This window comes from Helianthus annuus, chromosome 10 (genome assembly GCF_002127325.2).
Source record: "Helianthus annuus cultivar XRQ/B chromosome 10, HanXRQr2.0-SUNRISE, whole genome shotgun sequence".
In the NCBI taxonomy this organism is placed as follows: domain Eukaryota; kingdom Viridiplantae; phylum Streptophyta; class Magnoliopsida; order Asterales; family Asteraceae; genus Helianthus; species Helianthus annuus.
This window is the reverse complement of record NC_035442.2, coordinates 129,067,626-129,092,479: the sequence shown is the minus strand read 5'-3', so window position 1 is coordinate 129,092,479 and position 24,854 is coordinate 129,067,626. Positions and strand designations below refer to the sequence as shown.

Below are 24,854 nucleotides of genomic sequence, written 5' to 3'. Positions count from 1 at the left end.
CCATTCTGATGATGTCATCAGAAATTCAACATAAATTCTGTTAAAAAATATGTATTTCCTTTTGTTCTGACTTCTGTTGACCTTTTTGGATGTGGTCAACAGAAGTCAACAATTTTCAACAGAATTTCTTGGCTGTCTTTTCCCCCTAAACTTGTGACCATTTTCAGCAGATTTTGAAGTTATACTTTTGATTGATATAGAGGTATACCGACACCTTTTTTTTAGATGAGAGGGAATGAGATAAGATCAGAAGACTTACATGTGATACTCTGGTGGCATCCAAGTTTCTTTGGCTTTTTCTGATATTTTCTAAAACTTTTTATTATGTTGAAGTTTTAACAGAAAACCAGTTTGGATTACCAGATTTTATCTTTTGTCATCAGAAACTTAGAATTTTGTGTCAATTTTTTTTATTTCTGGTGATCATTTTCATTTTCTTTACCCATTACCCAATCCATAAGCTAGTCAACAAAGTAATATAAGGAGCATACTATATTAACATATTAACATGCAAACTAACTACACAAACAAGGTTCAATCAAGGAAAGTCCTAATCAATATCTATCCCTTCTCCGTGCTCTATCTCAAGGAGTACCCAAAGATCAGTCATCAAACCAGAATTCTGATTAGTAGGTCTGAGCAGACTGATGTTCATGTTTTGTTGGAGACTCATCTCGGCTCTGAGATAACCTGCAGGAACTCCTCCAAAGCCTAGCTGGCTTGTGATTATCTTCATCAGAAAATGAGGATACATCAAAAATGGCCTGCCCGACCACATATTACTTGCAAAATCTTTCATTAAATAATAAGAGAAGTTGTAAGGAATGTTTAATATGAGTGCTCGAACAGTTTCCAACAACCTATGGCATGCTTCATGATGATTAATAACCTTCTTTGAGAAGCATGCACCCATTTGTGTGATTAGAAATTACCATCGCTTGATGAAGCCATTTTTATTGACTGCTCGGGGTTCGTTTATAGGATTATGCCATCTGCTGCAAGGTTTCTTCAATCTCAGTCCTTGAGAACATCAGAACATTATTATCATCATTGAGTTGTAGAGCCGTTCTGATGATACCTTCAGTTACTCGAACTCTTTGGTTGAGCACAACACTTTCAATAAATATATGTCCCCTATCCTCACAGTCTGATAAAGTTGCATTTTGCCAGAACATTTGAAGAATTTCCGGGAAGACTATTATATTGGCTGTGAGGGCATATTTCAAGTTACTCCCCATAAGCAGATTCACCACTGTTTGGCATCCTTCCCAGTGAGGACCCTCAAAGCTGGTTCTAAGTTTAAGGTTGTGGTATGGATGGTGAGGAAGTGGGAAACGATCAGCTCTTATGGTAACCATTTTTGTGAGAGAGTGACGATGTGAGTGTGTGTAGAAGAAGATGAAGAAGTTTTCTGGTGATTCCTTATGTGATTGTGACCGACTTTGCTTAATGTGGTGAACATATATAGTAAACTTAAAGTTTGCCATAAATGGCATCTACCTACTAATAGATTTTGTTTACCACAATCTTTGTTATTAAATTTCTATCAGGTGGCATAAAGAATAACTCAGATAAAACTCTCTTGCATTAAATGATTTAGGCGGCCATTTTCAGATTTTCTATCATGATTACCTACCATTGTCACTTCAGTGTATTTAATGAAGGAGAGAAAAAGCTTTACATCCACTAACGAGTTCCCAGAAAAACTTCTGTCATATGACGTTTTCAACACAAGAAAAAAAATAATACAGCAAAGAAAAAAAATAAAATAAAGAAAGCTAAAACACACATAATACAGATTATGAATTTGCCGATATGAGATATAGATAAAGGTGATGACATGCATGAACTTGTTCTAATAATCATTCAATGATTCTGATTTTTCAAAATGTTCTGATGAGGTACCAGAATTTCTGATGATTTATTAGATATTCTGATGATATATCAGATTTTCTGATAATTTATCAGATTTTCTGGTGCTTTATCAGATATACAATCCTTTTCTTTTGATTATCACTGAGACAAGTTGTTAAGCATTTTTCTGATAATAAGGTTATTTGAAAGACCTTTATCACAGAATTGACCAAGACCATTTGTGTGATTAGAAATTACCATCGCTTGATGAAGCCATTTTTATTGACTGCTCGGGGTTCGTTTATAGGATTATGCCATCTGCTGCAAGGTTTCTTCAATCTCAGTCCTTGAGAACATCAGAACATTATTATCATCATTGAGTTGTAGAGCCGTTCTGATGATACCTTCAGTTACTCGAACTCTTTGGTTGAGCACAACACTTTCAATAAATATATGTCCCCTATCCTCACAGTCTGATAAAGTTGCATTTTGCCAGAACATTTGAAGAATTTCCGGGAAGACTATTATATTGGCTGTGAGGGCATATTTCAAGTTACTCCCCATAAGCAGATTCATCACTGTTTGGCATCCTTCCCAGTGAGGACCCTCAAAGCTGGTTCTAAGTTTAAGGTTGTGGTATGGATGGTGAGGAAGTGGGAAACGATCAGCTCTTATGGTAACCATTTTTGTGAGAGAGTGACGATGTGAGTGTGTGTAGAAGAAGATGAAGAAGTTTTCTGGTGATTCCTTATGTGATTGTGACCGACTTTGCTTAATGTGGTGAACATATATAGTAAACTTAAAGTTTGCCATAAATGGCATCTACCTACTAATAGATTTTGTTTACCACAATCTTTGTTATTAAATTTCTATCAGGTGGCATAAAGAATAACTCAGACAAAACTCTCTTGCATTAAATGATTTAGGCGGCCATTTTCAGATTTTCTATCATGATTACCTACCATTGTCACTTCAGTGTATTTAATGAAGGAGAGAAAAAGCTTTACATCCACTAACGAGTTCCCAGAAAAACTTCTGTCATATGACGTTTTTAACACAAGAAAAAAAATAATACAGAAAAGAAAAAAAATATAATAAAGAAAGCTAAAACACACATAATACAGATTATGAATTTGCCGATATGAGATATAGATAAAGGTGATGACATGCATGAACTAGTTCTAATAATCATTCAATGATTCTGATTTTTCAAAATGTTCTGATGAGGTACCAGAATTTCTGATGATTTATTAGATATTCTGATGATATATCAGATTTTCTGATAATTTATCAGATTTTCTGGTGCTTTATCAGATATACAATCCTTTTCTTTTGATTATCATTGAGACAAGTTGTTAAGCATTTTTCTGATAATAAGGTTATTTGAAAGACCTTTATCACAGAATTGACCAAGACCATTTGTGTGATTAGAAATTACCATCGCTTGATGAAGCCATTTTTATTGACTGCTCGGGGTTCGTTTATAGGATTATGCCATCTGCTGCAAGGTTTCTTCAATCTCAGTCCTTGAGAACATCAGAACATTATTATCATCATTGAGTTGTAGAGCCGTTCTGATGATACCTTCAGTTACTCGAACTCTTTGGTTGAGCACAACACTTTCAATAAATATATGTCCCCTATCCTCACAGTCTGATAAAGTTGCATTTTGCCAGAACATTTGAAGAATTTCCGGGAAGACTATTATATTGGCTGTGAGGGCATATTTCAAGTTACTCCCCATAAGCAGATTCATCACTGTTTGGCATCCTTCCCAGTGAGGACCCTCAAAGCTGGTTCTAAGTTTAAGGTTGTGGTATGGATGGTGAGGAAGTGGGAAACGATCAGCTCTTATGGTAACCATTTTTGTGAGAGAGTGACGATGTGAGTGTGTGTAGAAGAAGATGAAGAAGTTTTCTGGTGATTCCTTATGTGATTGTGACCGACTTTGCTTAATGTGGTGAACATATATAGTAAACTTAAAGTTTGCCATAAATGGCATCTACCTACTAATAGATTTTGTTTACCACAATCTTTGTTATTAAATTTCTATCAGGTGGCATAAAGAATAACTCAGACAAAACTCTCTTGCATTAAATGATTTAGGCGGCCATTTTCAGATTTTCTATCATGATTACCTACCATTGTCACTTCAGTGTATTTAATGAAGGAGAGAAAAAGCTTTACATCCACTAACGAGTTCCCAGAAAAACTTCTGTCATATGACGTTTTTAACACAAGAAAAAAAATAATACAGAAAAGAAAAAAAATAAAATAAAGAAAGCTAAAACACACATAATACAGATTATGAATTTGCCGATATGAGATATAGATAAAGGTGATGACATGCATGAACTAGTTCTAATAATCATTCAATGATTCTGATTTTTCAAAATGTTCTGATGAGGTACCAGAATTTCTGATGATTTATTAGATATTCTGATGATATATCAGATTTTCTGATAATTTATCAGATTTTCTGGTGCTTTATCAGATATACAATCCTTTTCTTTTGATTATCATTGAGACAAGTTGTTAAGCATTTTTCTGATAATAAGGTTATTTGAAAGACCTTTATCACAGAATTGACCAAGACCATTTGTGTGATTAGAAATTACCATCGCTTGATGAAGCCATTTTTATTGACTGCTCGGGGTTCGTTTATAGGATTATGCCATCTGCTGCAAGGTTTCTTCAATCTCAGTCCTTGAGAACATCAGAACATTATTATCATCATTGAGTTGTAGAGCCGTTCTGATGATACCTTCAGTTACTCGAACTCTTTGGTTGAGCACAACACTTTCAATAAATATATGTCCCCTATCCTCACAGTCTGATAAAGTTGCATTTTGCCAGAACATTTGAAGAATTTCCGGGAAGACTATTATATTGGCTGTGAGGGCATATTTCAAGTTACTCCCCATAAGCAGATTCATCACTGTTTGGCATCCTTCCCAGTGAGGACCCTCAAAGCTGGTTCTAAGTTTAAGGTTGTGGTATGGATGGTGAGGAAGTGGGAAACGATCAGCTCTTATGGTAACCATTTTTGTGAGAGAGTGACGATGTGAGTGTGTGTAGAAGAAGATGAAGAAGTTTTCTGGTGATTCCTTATGTGATTGTGACCGACTTTGCTTAATGTGGTGAACATATATAGTAAACTTAAAGTTTGCCATAAATGGCATCTACCTACTAATAGATTTTGTTTACCACAATCTTTGTTATTAAATTTCTATCAGGTGGCATAAAGAATAACTCAGATAAAACTCTCTTGCATTAAATGATTTAGGCGGCCATTTTCAGATTTTCTATCATGATTACCTACCATTGTCACTTCAGTGTATTTAATGAAGGAGAGAAAAAGCTTTACATCCACTAACTAGTTCCCAGAAAAACTTCTGTCATATGACGTTTTCAACACAAGAAAAAAAATAATACAGAAAAGAAAAAAAATAAAATAAAGAAAGCTAAAACACACATAATACAGATTATGAATTTGCCGATATGAGATATAGATAAAGGTGATGACATGCATGAACTTGTTCTAATAATCATTCAATGATTCTGATTTTTCAAAATGTTCTGATGAGGTACCAGAATTTCTGATGATTTATTAGATATTCTGATGATATATCAGATTTTCTGATAATTTATCAGATTTTCTGGTGCTTTATCAGATATACAATCCTTTTCTTTTGATTATCATTGAGACAAGTTGTTAAGCATTTTTCTGATAATAAGGTTATTTGAAAGACCTTTATCACAGAATTGACCAAGACTTAGCAGATTATACTTTAAGCCTTCAACATAGGCTACTTTATCTATGGTCATACATCCATACCTTATACATCCGTGTCCCATGATCCTTCCTTTCACTCTATTTCCAAAATTTACCAATTTACCCAGCTTTGAAACAAAGTTGCTGAGTAAGCTCCTGTCCCCAGTCATGTGCTTGGAGCTTCCTGAATCGCAGTACCAGATCTGCTGCACATGATGGTCCTGAAATGGAATGATTAGAGGGTTTTTGGTACCCAGGAATGCTTGGGTACTCTTTCTGATGAGATTTTAAATAGATTTTTTTCTCTTGTTTTCTTTTCATCAGAAATTCTGTTATATGCTGAGCCATAAACAGATTTTACGTTTATCTTTTGGAGATGGTGTATGTAAGACCCTAGTTACTATTTAACGGTTTTACATGTAAATGCCAACAATTAGATGTGTAGTTAAGACTACACATACTATAAAAATACTGGTTTATTAAAACTTTTACAAATAATAAGTATTTCAACATAACGTGAACGAATCCGCCGTTTAAAATTTACGACGAGGCAAAGTGCGGAAGCATGTATCTTTATCGTGTTCGGTTCTTCGTTGAGCTTGATCATCTTCCGGCATCCAAAATGTACCGACATTTCATAAACATGAAATGCTTTAGTCATACGGGGTTTAAAACTTGTTCAAATGGGTTCGCAAAACAAAACTCAACAAAATAACTAGGCGCTACCGTAACTTACGGTAGCCACCGTAAGTTACGGTAGCCACTGGGCATTCAGGGGCTACCGTAAGCCAGTTGAGATCTACTGCAACCATTTCAGTCGCTACCGTAAGTTACGGTAGCTACCGTAACTTACGGTAGCTTCTGCATTATTCTTGCTGCCTTGCTATTTTGACCCGTTCACGTACAAATCAAACAAATGGGTTTATATGCTCCCTAAATTCATGAAATTCGTAATTTTATTATCTCCTATCATATTAGGTTTAAGTTACGAGTTTCTTACGTACTTAAAACCCGTTTACGCTCAAGTGCTTATTTTGACCCGTTAAGGGTATTTAAGCACTTTCAAACCTAAAATCGCATTCGATTGCTTCTAGCATTTCATTACCACATTTCTCATCATATAATCTTCCACCACAACTGTATTTATGGTGGGTTTAATGTGGTGATCTATATAAACCAAATTTTACCTCTCGAATCATTATTTTACGGCAAAGACTCAAATAGTAACGTTTGACTAACGTATTACCTCTTTCAGCTTCTACACTTATTCTAAGTATTTATCAAATCTTAAAACTTGTTTCCAAACAACCTTTAAGGGTTGTTTGCTCAGTTTAACATATAAGGGCGTTTTAGTCCATATTGGCCTTTCATTAACGATGAGGGATTACTATAACATGTTTGACCCGTAAGCCCTCTTTTTAACTATGATTTTATTTGAAAGGTAAATAGGCCTTTCAAACGTATTGACCATCGTTTATAACATTCGGTTTACCTATTTAAGTGACCAAAATCTATTTTAGACTCTAATTAACTCTCATTAAACCTTACGTTTAAATGGGAGTTATCCTATTATGCGTACCTGGCTCGGATCATTATGTTGACCCATTTAAATACCTTGTCTCAATAGCCGCTAAGTAATAGCGATGTAAATAACCACTCGATAATTATTTCTGTAATCATGCAACTCAACAAACAATTAGTCGATATTGTCAAAAAGTGATATTTTCACCTTTTGACCCGTTTGGTCTAAATGACCGATTTTATTAGCGAGATGAAGCTTATTGCCATCTCGTCTACACGACTCGCTCCGGTTTACACCGCGCGGTCATTTTAATTGTAATTCACCTCTTAACGCTTTTTGGCCTATTAAGGCTTACGAAATAAGTGTCTTTCAAGACCAACAATTATTGTCAACGAGTGACCAAATTACAATTTTACCCTTATTGGTTATCATGATTTACCTTATATGATAACCCTTAAAAGTACATGTTTCATTCGTCATAATATGATTGAATTACCGATTTAACTCATTTTTAACCATCAATATGGTTTCTTATCCTATTTGGTTATCTTGTTCCGTACAACTACACGCCGGAACACCATATCTCAATTAGGCACTTGTTTTATTCGTACTCAATACGACAAAAGAACATTCTAAATTTATGACTAGTGTAAGCTATACTTACCTTGCATCCGAATTATGCTTTTCCTCCATCCTTGATTTGTTTGACCCGCTTCCTTTCCAAGCTTCCACCTAGCTTGTTAAGCGTCAAAACTATCATGTAATTTCCACAAGGTGGTTAGATTAGTCATTCAAGATCATAACCTTTACGGCTTATTACACTTTATACTACTTTTCTTACCGAACTCTATTATAGGTCGGTTTGACTTCCTAAGAGTCAAGCCGCCTTTTAGCATGTGAATTTGAGCAACTAAGTTTAACAAACTTATGTTGGCGTTCCACCCTTTACTCGATGGCTCTATTCTTAGGCCACCAATTGAACTAATATTTATTCCGAGTTCATGCTATTTTAACGCTAAGTTATCTTAGCTCTCAATTATTAACGTTACATTATTCTTTCATTACGCAAAATCTACGGGTTTTCATCTATAGATGAAACCCGTTTCACCCTGTCATTAGGCGTTAAGTTCTATCTACGAACTGGTAGGTACCCAATTTCACTTAAGCATTTTATCGAACACCTTATGGGCGAAATTCGTATACTTCTTTTATCAAGTTCATGGTTATTGTTTTAACCAAGTTTTAACATCGAATTCAGCCCTCTATGTCTAGTGTATATAGACATCATTCAGAACTATTATTACAACAATAATTTCACATAATTATCATCACTTTTCAAGTGTTCATCATAGTACCATAAAACCCACTTATCACCTACAAGGTCATTAGTTAAATCTCTAGTTTTATGGCACTATTTTACTAAATTCACATCTAGGGTTCGTTCCTAGATTCATAGAAATCACAATTTCACTATAACATTCATATATCATACAAGAATTCACTCATGCATGACTATCATATTTCACAAGTATCATCAAACATCGAAATTCAACATACCTTATGATCCCCTAAGCTTGGTGATCACGATTTTATCAAAAGCCCCAATTTCCCGGCTCGATTTCTCTTTGATTTTGGCAATTTTCGTGAGTTAGGGTTCTTGCAGAGAAGCCCTCTTTCTTCTCCTGTATATATCGACCAAACACACACATACGTGTGTGTTTTGGTGTTTTTAAGTTTTAATTATAAAACTTGTTTCCAATTGCCCACTTTTAGTCCCTCAAAGTTTTATTTTGATCAATTCAAGCTACAATCCACTATTTATAACTTAATCACATATTATTAACTAGGTTAATTATTCCTAGTTAATTTAATGGGTTCGGGAAGTCATAACCCGTCTTATTTTATGTCCCGTTAACTCGGGCCTTTTTTTTATATACTTTGTTTTCTCAAGGTATTTATCCTCCTTAAAATCTTTTATTCACTTTTTATTTAATATTAGGATTATTTATTTAAATCCTAATATTTACCAGATTACTTTTACCGCTAACGGTATTTTACCCATCTTTTAGTATTAATGGGGTTCGATTACAAAACCCGTTTTCGGGGTGTTACAAGTCTATCCCCCTTAAAGAGGTTTCGTCCCCGAAACATTTCTTACCTAACACTTTAACCATTTGTTAGTATTACCATAAAAGCATGGTAATACCTTCTTGAATATAAAGTATGTGTGCCTTCATATAAAACGACGCAACTTAAAATAAGTCAATTTCGTTATTTCAACCGGTTCGATTAACTTAGCGAAATCCATTGCTTTTATACTTTCAGACTCTTCATGAATCCATTATTTTAATCTGTTCGGGGTCTATAGTGGAATCTTTCACTTTGAAAATAACAACTCCTTTGTTCATGAACTTATAGTTTTATGATCCCTCAAAATAAGTGATCAGTATTTTCTGTTAGTGAGGTCTACTGGGCCGTCACTTTATCTCTTGTATCTATATACCTTTGTTGCTTACTTGACCGAGTCGCCAAACGTTGGCCACTTAGTCACATAAGTTTATAAATTATGTTTATTCTACGTTACTCTTCGTAGTGAATAACGTATTAAGCAATTTCTTAATTTGAATTTTGACCTTAACCGGTCTCACTAACTAGACTTATCAGTCCAGTTACTTTATACCCATCACTCGGGTTATAATATGATTACTTCACATTACTTTTCTTGATCGTGATCTCGTCACGTCATGTTTGGGTTTATTCCAACCTTTCTTTATCGAAAACCTTTCTTTTCGAATGTATCGTCTTGCACTTATCTGTGTCAAGACTTATATCTTTAATATTTAATATCTAAATTCAAATCAGAATTTAGGTTTATAAAAACGTTATTTCTTAAAATATATGTTTGGTGTCAAGGCATCTTGTTTATATTTACAAAATCATTTGGTTTCAAGTTTCAGATCTGTTAACCTTGACTGTAGTTCGTGACTGCAATCGTTTTATTTCGGATCATTATCCCGACTCTATGACTTTTCACATCATTCATGCGTCGGTTCATCTTATGCTCACCATTTTCTGGGTTGCATATACTCATATTGGATCCTTTACCATTACTGGCTCATTATTCTTTTGCGTTTAACTCTACCGTTATCCGGCTTGCGCTTACTTATGCCATCTGGCATTATATCGTATTCGACCCGTTCAACAAAAAAAATAGTTGAACATAATTTATCAAAATTTCTATTTACATCATCTTGTCGTCTTTTAGTTATGACTCAAAACCCGAGTCTCTTAACTTTCCATCCAAGTTCCCGTTTCTCGGTCTACGCATGTGTTTAATTCTTACCCGTCAACCGGGTGTTTTACCGAAGTCGTTATTATTGAAACCCTCCCGGTATGCATTAGGGCCTCGTTTCATTTTTTTTATATTCCGACTTTGTCCTCAAGTTTGACGTTTTACAAAAATGACCCGTTAAGAGACATATTTGCATTTTCCGGGTTCGAGTGTAAGTACACTCCCTCCCAATGCATATCTTAATCATTTTACATGTTTGCATTCTCCGGGTTCGAGTGTAAGTACACCCCCTCCCAATACATGTCTAAATCATTTTACATGTTTGCATTTTCCGGGTTCGAGTGTAAGTACACCCCTTCCCAATACATGTCTAAACCATTTTACATATTTGTATTTTCCGAGTTCGAGTGTAAGTACACCCCCTCCCAATACATGTTTAAATCATTTTACATGTTTGCATTTTCCGGGTTCGAGTGTAAGTACACCCCTTCCTAATACATGTTTAAACCATTTTACATGTTTGCATTTTCCGGATTCGAGTGTAAGTACACCCCCTCCCAATACATGTCTAAATCATTTTTCATCAATCTTTGTCCCTTCACTCGGGCTCATTATCCTAATGTAATACGCTTCCGTCACCCGGCTGTGCGTTTACATTATTATCAAATATTTTGCTCATTTGATTCTTTTGGGTACTTTTTAACTTGTCCCATTCACCCTGTCCTTACTACATCGGATATAAGCATGTCCATCATAAAAAGTTCATGGTACCACGTGCTCACCACTTACTTGGCCAGAGTAAGTGATCAATACCTGGTATACATGACCCTTTTATAATTTTCACATTACACCCCATGTAAGTAATGCCTTTATTTGTTTCTCTTGGAAACAATATCCCGGATAGATTTTCTATTCGGTTTTTTTTCCAAGTTTTTAATCTACATATGCAACTTTCAATCTCTACGTATTTGTTGCATACTATTTGTGCAATTAAATTTAAAGTGTGCACCTGGTGATGCTTGCCCTAACGGGCTTCTCTTGCCATTAACCTTGTTTGCTATCACCACGCGATTTAGGTCCTTGGTGAGCATGTTCTTTGGACCATTCCTTTGCCAAATCCGTGATTTGTTAACTCTCGCTATCTCCATATGCGAGTGTCCTTCAACTAAAACATTTACAACAATTAGTAATTTCGACATTAATGGATGCCCGTATTATAATACAAGGTTTTTCTACTATGCGCATCAACGTGTGTAATCTCGTTGACTAAATCTATTCTATATCGTTTTTATTGGTGTAACGTGTATTGCACGATAACCATGTGTGTTGTTCTCAACACTTTAATGATACTAAACCATTGTACTTACCAGATTTGCGATCAAGCCTCGAACCGAACACTTTATTCTTTTAATCTTGAGCTCTGATTACCAACTTGTAAGACCCTAGTTACTATTTAACGGTTTTACATGTAAATGCCAACAATTAGATGTGTAGTTAAGACTATACATACTATAAAAATACGGGTTTATTAAAACTTTTACAAATAATAAGTGTTTCAACATAACGTGATCGAATCCGCCGTTTAAAATTTACGACGAGGCAAAGTGCGGAAGCATGTATCTTTATCGTGTTCGGTTCTTCGTTGAGCTTGAACATCTTCCGGCATCCAAAATGTACCTACATTTCATAAACATGAAATGCTTTAGTCATACGGGGTTTAAAACTTGTTAAAATGGGTTCGCAAAACAAAACTCAACAAAATAACTAGGCGCTACCGTAACTTACGGTAGCCACCGTAAGTTACGGTAGCCACTGGGCATTCAGGGGCTGCCGTAAGCCAGTTGAGATCTACCGTAACCATTTCAGTCGCTACCGTAAGTTACGGTAGCTACCGTAACTTACGGTAGCTTCTGCATTATTCTTGCTGCCTTGTTGTTTTGACCCGTTCACGTACAAATCAAACAAATGGGTTTATATGCTCCCTAAACTCATGAAATTCATAATTTTATTATCTCCTATCATATTAGGTTTAAGTTACGAGTTTCTTACGTACTTAAAACCCGTTTACGCTCAAGTGCTTATTTTGACCCGTTAAGGGTATTTAAGCACTTTCAAACCTAAAATCGCATTTGATTGCTTCTAGCATTTCATTACCACATTTCTCATCATATAATCTTCCACCACAACTGTATTTATGGTGGGTTTAATGTGGTGATTTATATAAACCAAATTTTACCTCTCGAATCATTATTTTACGGCAAAGACTCAAATAGTTAACGTTTGACTAACGTATTACCTCTTTCAGCTTCTACACTTATTCTAAGTATTTATCAAATCATAAAACTTGTTTCCAAACAACCTTTAAGGGTTGTTTGCTCAGTTTAACATATAAGGGCGTTTTAGTCCATCTTGGCACTTCATTAACGATGAGGGATTACTATAACATGTTTGACCCGTAAGCCCTCTTTTTAACTATGATTTTATTTGAAAGGTCAATAGGCCTTTCAAACGTATTGACCATCGTTTGTAACATTCGGTTTACCTATTTAAGTGACCAAAATCTATTTTAGACTCCAATTAACTCTCATTAAACCTTACATTTAAATGGGAGTTATCCTATTATGCGTGCCTGGCTCGGATCATTATGTTGACCCATTTAAATACCTTGTCTCAATAGCCGCTAAGTAATAGCGATGTAAATAACCACTCGATAATTATTTCTGTAATCATGCAACTCAACAAACAATTAGTCGATATTGTCAAAAAGTGATATTTTCACCTTTTGACCCGTTTGGACTAAATGACCGATTATATTAGCGAGATGAAGCTTATTGCCATCTCGTCTACACGACTCGCTCTGGTTTACACCGCGCGGTCATTTTAATTGTAAGTCACCTCTTAACGCTTTTTGGCCTATTAAGGCTTACGAAATAAGTGTCTTTCAAGACCAACAATTATTGTCAACGAGTGACCAAATTACAATTTTACCCTTATTGGTTATCATGATTTACCTTATATGATAACCCTTAAAAGTACATGTTTCATTCGTCATAATATGATTGAATTACCGATTTAACTCATTTTTAACCATCAATATGGTTTCTTATCCTATTTGGTTATCTTGTTCCGTACAACTACACGCCGGAACACCATATCTCAATTAGGCACTTGTTTTATTCGTACTCAATACGACAAAAGAACATTCTAAATTTATGACTAGTGTAAGCTATACTTACCTTGCATCCGAATTATGCTTTTCCTCCATCCTTGATTTGTTTGACCCGCTTCCTTTCCAAGCTTCCACCTAGCTTGTTAAGCGTCAAAACTATCATGTAATTTCCACAAGGTGGTTAGATTAGTCATTCAAGATCATAACCTTTACGGCTTATTACACTTTATACTACTTTTCTTACCGAACTCTATTATAGGTCGGTTTGACTTCCTAAGAGTCAAGCCGCCTTTTAGCATGTGAATTTGAGCAACTAAGTTTAACAAACTTATGTTGGCGTTCCACCCTTTACTCGATGGCTCTATTCTTAGGCCACCAATTGAACTAATATTTATTCCGAGTTCATGCTATTTTAACGCTAAGTTATCTTAGCTCTCAATTATTAACGTTACATTATTCTTTCATTACGCAAAATCTACGGGTTTTCATCTATAGATGAAACCCGTTTCACCCTGTCATTAGGCGTTTATCCAAATACTTATTCTAATCAAGTTCTATCTACGAACTGGTAGGTACCCAATTTCACTTAAGCATTTTATCGAACACCTTATGGGCGAAATTCGTATACTTCTTTTATCAAGTTCATGGTTATTGTTTTAACCAAGTTTTAACATCGAATTCAGCCCTCTATTTCTAGTGTATATAGACATCATTCAGAACTATTATTACAACAATAATTTCACATAATTATCATCACTTTTCAAGTGTTCATCATAGTACCATAAAACCCACTTATCACCTACAAGGTCATTAGTTAAATCTCTAGTTTTATGGCACTATTTTACTAAATTCACATCTAGGGTTCGTTCCTAGATTCATAGAAATCACAATTTCACTATAACATTCATATATCATACAAGAATTCACTCATGCATGACTATCAAATTTCACAAGTATCATCAAACATCGAAATTCAACATACCTTATGATCCCCTAAGCTTGGTGATCACGATTTTATCAAAAGCCCCAATTTCCCGGCTCGATTTCTCTTTGATTTTGGCAATTTTCGTGAGTTAGGGTTCTTGAAGAGAAGCCCTCTTTCTTCTCCTGTATATATCGACCAAACACACACATATGTGTGTGTTTTGGTGTTTTTAAGTTTTAATTATAAAACTTGTTTCCAATTGCCCACTTTTAGTCCCTCAAAGTTTTATTTCGATCAATTCAAGCTACAATCCACTATTTATAACTTAATCACATATTATTAACTAGGTTAATTATTCCTAGTTAATTTAATGGGTTCGGGAAGTCATAACCCGTCTTATTTTATGTCCCGTTAACTTGGGCCTTTTTTTTATATACTTTGTTTTCTCAAGGTATTTATCCTCCTTAAAATCTTTTATTCACTTTTTATTTAATATTAGGATTATTTATTTAAATCCAAATATTTATCGGGTTACTTTTACCGCTAACGGTATTTTACCCATCTTTTAGTATTAATGGGGTTCGATTACCAAACCCGTTTTCGGGGTGTTACAGTGTAGGACCGGTTTTGACTCCGAAACGATTGCGAAACGAACGTGTGACGTGCGGAAACTGTACACGAACGCGACCTAACACACACGATGTAAAATAAACGTGATTCTATTAGAAATCTAACAAGAACAAGCACCTTGAACCACTTTCTCTCTCTATACTCTCTCTCTAGATCTAAAGTTCTCCCAATGAGAAATGAGCAAAAGTCCCTAAACTATGACATAACATCCTATTTATAGGCCAAGGATCTTAATGAGATTTCTCATTAATTACAACATTGCCACCTTGCCTTTTGACTAGATATTACAATATAACGACTCGTTTTCTTCTGTTTCTCGCTACGGCTCAGATTGACGAAGGCGATAGACAAATGCACTAACAGATGGTGTTGAACAAGCTTCAGTATGTCAACACACATACAAGATTTATCAGAATTTTCTGATATTCTTTCTTGTGATGGAATGATGGGATAATCTTGAAAAAATGAGTGAACTGCTTCTGTAGTGTATATGAATGCTAAGCTTCAAACTCAATTGTCTTCTGCTGGTTGAGCCTTCTATTTATAGAAGGCTGGGTACATGAATAAATGTTAGTTTATTCATGCAATAAGTCCTGCAAAAAGTAGCAATTTGACATATTCATTGAATCTAACGTTCAAGTTGCCTTTGTAATCATGATATCCAATAATGTCAAGTTGCTTCGGTCATTGTGGCAGGATAGAGCTGAGTTTTAAACAAGTGGGGTATTCATCAGAATTTCTGATAAATCACTTCATCAGAAATTCTGGTGAACAAATCATCAGAAAATCTGATGATCAGAATCGTCAGATACTGATGATATTTCATCAGAAATATCATCAGATCCATCAGAAATGACCTTCTCTGATAATCCAATTCAGCTCTTGATCAACTTGTGATTCTTTGAAGTAGATGTTGTGCATTTCAGTTGTCCTATCTGATCTTCTTTTTCTTGTTGTGATCTTTAGGACTGTTATCTCTTCATGGATCCAGTTGATTGTGATTTTCTTCAATACTTACAAATAAAGTTTCCTAACATAAACAAAATAATATTTGCGGGGTTCAACATTGTGCTGGCATTTGATTTATATCTTGAGAATTGAGAGTATACTTGAAGTATTTTTGTATCTAAGCCTAGAAGAATGTGTTTAAATGTGATGAACATGTTTGTTGAGTTTAAATGTTGTTAATGTTCATCAAATTTTACTAAACATTTAGAATACAAATTATAAAATACTTTAGAATACAAATTATAAAACACTTATCTTATTATACCATTAATGTATCCGTCCACCGGACGGATATAGAACTAGTTTCATGTATTTTGATTTGTAGGTTGAAGACTTGAGTATTTGGGATACAGCCAACTTTATCAAGGTAATTAATTAACTTCTCATACAACCTTTGTTTTAAAAAGCACGCCAGAGGCACGCTTAAGCGCAAGGCTCAACAAGGCACACACCCTAGGGTCAAAAAGACACACATGAAGGTTTAGTTGATTATATACTTGTTTTTTGATGTATACAACATGTAAATATATACATAACTTTATTGACGATGTTATTACCGATTTTTCTCTTTTCCTTTAGTTTTAGTCTATAATATTTGTAATAACTCTTTCTATCTACTTTTATTTTAGATGTGGCACGACACAAGAGAGGCTACGGATAATGAAATAGATGTTTTGTTGATGACGTTGATGCCGAAGTTTTTTAGAGAGTTAGGTATTTCGTTAGATTAGCTTATGTAGTTTTTTATACAATTTAACGTAGTTTGTTATGCATTCAACAAATGATTGTAATTTGATGGGTTTATTTCCGAATTGGATGTCTACAGGTTTATTTCGGAAATGAATGTGTATTGTTTTGGTTTGATTTGAAAATGTTCCATTAGTGTATATAAGCTTGATGTATTTCTGGAAAACCTTTTTTATTGTAAATGTTTTTTTTTTCAACAAATGTTTATAAGACGGTGTTAAAAGATATCTGTTTTAACAAATATTTGGAAATGTTTTGATATTAAAAGACGGTGTTCAGCAAGTTTAAGCCGGTGTTCAAATTGAACACGTCTAATAAGACTTGATTTTAAACCACGGTACTTTAAGACGGTGTTGAAAACACCGTCTTAAAACCCATATCATCTTGTAGTAGTGATAGGATAATCCAACCTTTGTAAATGGTTGATGGTTGATATAAGTGTATGTCAACATTTTTCTCGTAAAATTACCCGGTAGAAATTAATCGTTATAACATTAGAATAATACATTCTTCAATTGATCGTTGCAATCAGTTTGGGGTTGGGGTTCCAAACGAGGTTGAGGCGGTTCTTCATAGTGCGAACAGGCTCTTAAATGCGCACCACCGAGACGGGTCGTTGGCTATGCTTACCGTCGATTTCTCGAATGCCTTTAACCTTGTGGATAGAACTGCTCTTTTAAATAAGGTAAGGAAAATGTGTCCATCCATCTCTGCTTGGGTTGATTATATTTGGTCTTCCACGGGGTTTCATCAGGGGGATCCTTTAGGGCCTCTTCTTTTTGCCCTTGTTTTACACCCTCTTGTTCTCCGAATCAGAGATCGTTGTAAGCTTCTTTTTCACGCGAGGTACCTGGATGATGGGACCATTATTGGAGATGCTACTCAGGTTGCCAAGGCTTTAGACATCATTAGAGTGGAGGGCCCCTCCTTAGGCCTCCTTCTCAATATTAAAAAAACTGAAGTTTTTTGGCCTACATGCGACGGGGTGAAGACTCAGGAGGGTTTATTTCCGCGGGAGATTGGTAGGTCGGTGAATGGTGTGAAACTCTTGGGTGGTGCTATCAGTAAAGATGGGGATTTTATTAGTGGTTTGGACCTCAAAAGAGCCAAATGTGCGGTTGAGCTGATGGGATGCCTCAAACACCTTCGGGACCCTCAGAGCGAACTCCTCCTTCTTTGTTCATGTATGGGGGTTGCTAAACTGTTGTTTGGGCTCAGGACGTGTCAGCCTTCTTATGTTGGGGAAGCTGTCTCTGTTTTTGACAAAGGGCTTCGGAATGCGATCGAGGACATTGTTGTTTGTAGGGGTGCCTTTTTTTGGGGACCTACAATGGAGGTTAGCTTCCCTCCCGACACGCTTTGGGGGGCTTGGGATTTGCTCAGCTGAGGATGCCTCTTCCTACGCTTTTGTGGCTTCAAGGGCCCAATCTTGGGTTCTTCAAGACCACATCCTTCGTGAATGTGGGGGTGGGCTGTTGGACTCTGATTACAAGGGTGCGTTGGACAATCCGCATAGTTCTCTTCCCGATCTTGATCTTGGTGGTTTCTACATTAAAGACACCGCCCCCATTAAAGCCCAGAAAATACTGGCGAATGCCTTATATGGCGAAATCGTCAAGACAGTTGAAGAGAAGTTTGCCTTTTCCCCTCGGCAGCGAGCCGTGTTTGAGTGTTTACGAGCCCCCCATGCTCAGGATTTCCTGTCTGTTGTTCCCATCGAAGGTTTAGGGCAATGTATGTCGGCTGTGGAATACCGGGCTATCCTCAAGTACCGATTGATGATACCCCTTTTCCCGGTTGATGAGCCGTGTCCTGTATGTCGGAAGTGTTGCTTGGATTCTTTTGGGGAGCATGCAGTCCATTGCAAAGAATTACCGAGCTTTAAATATCGACATGATTTAGTCCGAGATGTGCTGTATGATGTCCTTAAGCGAGCAGGGATCTCGGCAAAAAAGGAAGCTCCGGTGAACTTCTTGACCAATCCGTTAGAAGGGAGATCTACCCTACGGCCCGCTGACATTCTTGTTTTTGGATGGGAGGGAAGGAAACACGCGTGTGTCGATTTGACAGGTGTGTCCCCCCTCGTTGAGCTAAGGGACCACGGGTTTGTGGCAGGACAGGCGATAACCAAGGCAGAGGCGGGCAAAGTAGCTAAACACGAAAAAGCTTGCATTGAGAATCAGCACGTGTTCGTCCCGTTTGCTTTCGATACCTTTGGCGCTCTCGCCCCTGACGCGGTGCGGTTCCTAAAGCGGGTTCAACAGGTGGTAAGCAGTAACACCGCACATGTTAAGGGGCAGAATTTTGTGTTTAGCAGGGTAGGGTTTGCTATTCAGAAGGGGGTAGCGGCGCAACTTGTTGCTTGCCTACCTGCCATTAGTTTGTAATCGTATTAAACTTGTTCATAGTGTTTATCTGTTTATCAACGATAGTACTTGCATTCTTTTTTTTTTCTCTATCACCTCTTCTCTCTAGATTATGACACTTATTATAATCATGTGTAGGGTTGTTTACGAGTCGAGCCGAATCGAGCGGACTTTTACTTGTGCTTGGCTTGTTTACAAACCGAACCGATCGGAGCGGCTCATTTAAAACTGAGCCTCAAACCAAGTGAGCATTTTCCGAGCAGTAAATATTTCGAGCGAGCGTCGAGCGATGTTCGAGCGATTTGGACAACTGTGTCGCCCGATTTAAATTTGGTGATAGAGATAGTGACAATGTTGGGTCTCAAGTTTTTATGTCTTTAAAAACAGGCACATTTCATGACATAATATTTTTCTTATGAATAACAATGTTTTAGCCGATGAGGCGATGATCATATTGCACGAACAACGACGTTGAGAGCAGGAGACGATTGACTTAGGGTAACGACATGAAACATTGAGGCGATAAGCAGACTGTCGTTTATCGGTTTAGGGTTTAACTTTGAGATTTGATATTAATTTTTTTTATTGATGTGGTTGTGCTAGTACGTGTCAACATAGCTGTAAATTTGTATATAGTGGACCAAAATCTAATAGAGTGATATCTATAAAACTTTAAATTTAATTTATATTTAAGTATATATGTATGTGTATATACATGTCTAACTTATATTTGTATATAAGGGCCGGCTCTGGGCCCGGCAAACCCGTGCCGACGCCCGAGGTCCAAAATTTCAAAGGGCCGAAAAGTTTTTATAAGCTTGTATATATATATATATATATATATATATATATATATATATATATTAAATTATATATTTAGTATATTTATCCGTTTATTATGCAAAAAAGTATTGGTGGTGTAGTGGCAAAAATCATCTCAAAATAATGTAAAGGTCTCAAGTTTAAGTATTTGCTCTGTCACTAAGTTTTTATTTTTGTAATTCATTTACCCTTAACCATAATTTTGGGCCCAATTCTTTTCGTCGCCCGAGGCCTAAATTTTTTCAAGAGTTTTCGGGGACGGCACTGTATATACATGTTTATATATGTATGTGTCTATGTATATGTGTGTATATATACATACTAATTAAATATAATAATTCGAGCCGAACCGGGACGAGCGGACCGGGCCTTTGCTCATGTTTGGCTCATTTACAAACCGACCGGAGCAGCTCGTCTACAACCGAGCGTCAAATCGAACGAGCAATTTTCGAACAATCGGCGAGCGATCAACGAGCAGTTTAAACGGCTCTAATCCTATGGTTACGAGGTTAATTATAAATACATATGACTATTACCTATTGTAATAATAAAAAACTTGGTCGGCACAATTGTTGTAAAAAGATAAGTGTCGGGTGGCATTGAAGTACATGCACTTGACTGCTAAATTCAAATGCTAAGTTGTCGGTACAACAACGTCAACCACATTTCTTGCTATCCTTACATTCCATGTACGGCCCTCATACATTTAGTCTTAAGAAAGCAAGGGTTATTTTTACATCTTGTACATTATTTACACACACATCACTTCGATTTTTTTTTTTTTTTTTTTTACGACAATCTTTCTAAACATTTTAATATTAGGGGTGTGAAAAAAATTGGAGCAAATCTCGCACAAGAAGGCTAAGTTCTCTAAGTTTTCACAACTCGGGGGGAGTTTTCCTTGATCTTGATCCTCATCCTATGTGTGTGACAATATATATATATATATATATATATATATATATATATATATATATATATATATATATATATATATAGGGTAGGGATCCTAAGAGAAGTCCACCCTATTTGAGAAACTTGAAAAGCATTCTGGACCACACATTTTTTAAGCTTTTCGTAATATACACATATGTATAGTTTAAAATTGAGTATATACATATATGTATATTGAATTATACACATATGTATATAGTCAATTTTAAACTATACATATGTGTATATTACGAAAAGCTTAGAGAAAATGTGTGGTCCAGAATCCTTCTCAAGTTTCTCAATTACCCTACTACTTCTCACATGATCCTTATCCTATATATATATATATATATATATGTATAGGGAACCGCTAAAATGAAAACCACCTCCAGTTGTAAGAACTGCGTGAACCACTTTCTAGCCATTAGATCAAGATGATGAATGGATGAGATTAAAAGTATTAAAAAATAATATTAAGTATTTTTTGTCTTATTATATCTTTAATATTTTAATTGAAAAGGGTATTTAAGTAAAATTACTTTTTTTATCTTTTTATATATATTATATTTAATTGGCTTTTTGTCCTATTCATTAATTACTTTTAATTACTTTTATTTTTTAAACATAATTTCTTTATTAAAAACATTTTTAAATTCAGATTTTTTTAAAAGATTTTTATACTTTTTACAATTTACGTTTTATGTTTTTTTGACGCGCCGTTTTTAACGCCGTTTTTTAACGCGCCGTTTTTTACGAGCCATTTTTCAAGCGTCGTTTTTTACGCGCCGTTTTTTTAACGCCGTTTTTTACGCGCCGTTTTTTTAACGCCGTTTTTAACGCGCCGTTTTTTAACACCGTTTTTTAACACCGTTTTTTTCGCCCGGCTTTTTCACACGCCGTTTTTAAATGTTATTTACGTTTTACGCGCCGGTTTTTTACGTTAGCGGTTTTTTACGAGCCATTTTTCAAGCGTCGTTTTTTACGCGCCGTTTTTTAACGCCGTTTTTTTACGAGCCGTTTTTAACGCGCCGTTTTTTTAACGCCGTTTTTTAACGCGCCGTTTTTTAACACCGTTTTTTTCGCCCGACTTTTTCACACGCCGTTTTTAAATGTTATTTACGTTTTACGCGCCGGTTTTTTACGTTAACGTTTTTTTATGTTTTACGCGCCGGTTTTTTACGTTAACGTTTTTTTATGTTTTACGCGCCGGTTTTTTACGTTAACAGTTTTTACGTTTTTACGTTTTACGCGACGGTTTTTTACGTTTTACTAAAAAAAAATTACGATTCACGTTTTACCTAAAACTTTTAACGTTTTACGAAAAACTTTTTACGTTTTACGTAAAACTTTTTACGTTTTACGTTAAAAATTTTACGGTATAACTTTTTTTTTTACAAAAACGTTTTACGTTTTACGCGTCGGTTTTTTACGTTTTACGCCCCGGTTTTTTACGTTTTACGCGCCGGTTTTTTACGTTTTACGCGTCGGTTTTTTACGTTTTACGCGTCGGTTTTTTACGTTTTACACCCCGGTTTTTTACGTTAACGTTTTACGTTAAAAAGTTTACGGTTTACGTTAAAAAGTTTACGGTTTATTTTTTTTTTTTTACAAAAACTTTTTTACGCAAAAAACGAACGCACGCAGAAATCGCAAACTCGGTGAAGCGTCTCAGATATATTGTTATCATCATCGACGCCTAAATTTAAAAAAAAACCCAACAAACAAAAATCAAAAGAACGAGTGGTTTCGAGAGAAAAAAAACGCAGTTTAGGCTCAGATTTTCCGATAATCAGAGGCTGCAAAGTGGGGTTGCAGGTTCAAAACCATACCCTCCGCCATCCTTGCCGCGCCATCGTCAGTTATTATTTTTTTTGGGCATCATCACAGCCGATTCGATAAGGCACCATATTCAACCGATTTAAATCCACAAGACTCAAACCTAGATTCAAACCCAGATTCAACAAAATTAAAAACCCACATTCACTGACCGATTTAAACATCCAAAAATGGCAGAAGATTCAAACCCACAAGACAAACCCACAATATTCAAACCAAGATTCAAACCCAGATTCAACAAAATTAAAAACCCACCTTCACTGACCGATTTAAACATCCAAAAATGGCAGAAGCAACATAAATGACAGTAACAAGAAACCCAAAAAGAAATAGCATTCACAACTTTACCAAAAATCATCAAAATCACCATTGAAGTAGATAAATCAACAAGTGGTGACAAAAAGGTCCAGTCATCCAGAAAACCACCACCGGTCTCCCCACAAAACCACCACAACCTTCCGCCACCGTCTTCCGCCGTCGACCAACCACCTCCTCTCCACCGTCTTCTGCCGTCGACCAACCACCTCCTCTCCACCGTCTTCCGCCGTCTTCCAATCACCTCCTCTCCACCGACCAAACATCTTTTGGGTTTCTTGTAGGAGATGAGAGATGGGTTGTAGGTCTGAGGGTCGCCGGAGAAACGAGCGGTCACAGTAACATCATCAGCCACCGCCGCTCACACGTGAGTGAAACCCCCATGTGCGGCGGCGGCATCCACCGGAGACGGAGAAGGAGGGGGTACAACGAGTAGTGGCGGTGGCGGTGGAGGCGTCGAGATGAAGATATGAAGGCTGAAGATGATGATCTTCATCAAAGATGAAGATATGAAAGAGAGAGAAATGTGTGTTTGTTACAGATATGAAGAGAGAGAGAAATGATCTTCATGCTTTTAATAAAGAAACAAGACAAACATGATGGACAAGACATATATACAAAATGACCTAAATACCCTTTTAGTTGGCATGATCTTATTGGTGGAAAGTGGTTCTCGCGGTTCTTACAACTGGGGGTGGTTCTCATTTTAGCGGCCCCCTATATATATATATATATATATATATATATATATATATATATATATATATATATATATATATATATATATATTATTGGTAAAAATACTATGTATGTGTAAAATAATCTTAATGATGTAGTGATGTACATACCACTTCTCTTTAGAAACAAGTTTGAACCTCAAATAGTGATACAAGTATTGTTAATCCAACTTTTATATATATTTAGATTTGATGATAACATATAAATATTTTATACTTGTGATAGTTTTGTACTGACAATTTATAGAAGAGTGTAATGAATTGTTACTTTTAATATGTTAAAAAACGATTGTGTATCGAACATCTTTGACATTATTTTCACTTGGAAGTCTTGAAGTTCTTCAACAAACGAGATTTGTAAAAGTTATCTCATCCGTATACGGTATAAGCTAATGGTGTGTCAACTTAAGCATGCTTTACATTGTAAGTGCTCACATGATATGCATTAACTCAGAGAGCCAAGCAAAGCAATATTCACATGTTGACCATGAGACAATTCACCTGCGAACATGTCTTCATGTCGTTAGCTATAATTAAATTAAACACTTAAGTTCAGTTCAAGTCAAAGACAATGTTGATGTGATAATATCTGCTTTCATATGCATAGTTTTTCAAATATGTAGTTGATTCACTTAAAAGGCCTTCATACACATATGTTGGCTGACTCATATATAATCATGGTTGTAAAAATTCCGACTAGCCACCGATTAATCTCTGATTAATCACATATTAATCTCGATTAATTTTTGATTAATTACAATTAATCCCGATTATATCCGATTAATCCCGATTAATCGCTAGTCCCCACCTTACCGTCTGACTAGCGACTAGCGATTTCTACAACCATGTATATAATACTTATCTCATTCATTTTACTAAGAGGATTCAGTTTAATTCTTTATCCTTATCCGTATAATTTAACT

At 35.8% G+C, this 24,854-nt stretch overlaps 1 protein-coding gene across 1 annotated transcript in view; it reads left to right on the top strand.

Annotated features, from left to right (window-relative positions):
* The first annotated feature begins 17,347 nt into the window (after nt 1-17,347).
* Nucleotides 17,348-24,854, top strand: part of LOC118482693 — a 39,151-nt gene continuing 31,644 nt past the window's right edge. Inside the window, exons 1-3 of the mRNA XM_035978305.1 lie at nt 17,348-17,362; nt 17,455-18,258; nt 18,416-19,159. Coding sequence (XP_035834198.1) covers nt 17,348-17,362; nt 17,455-18,258; nt 18,416-19,159 — 1,563 coding nt within the window. The remainder of the gene's footprint in view (nt 17,363-17,454; nt 18,259-18,415; nt 19,160-24,854) is intronic.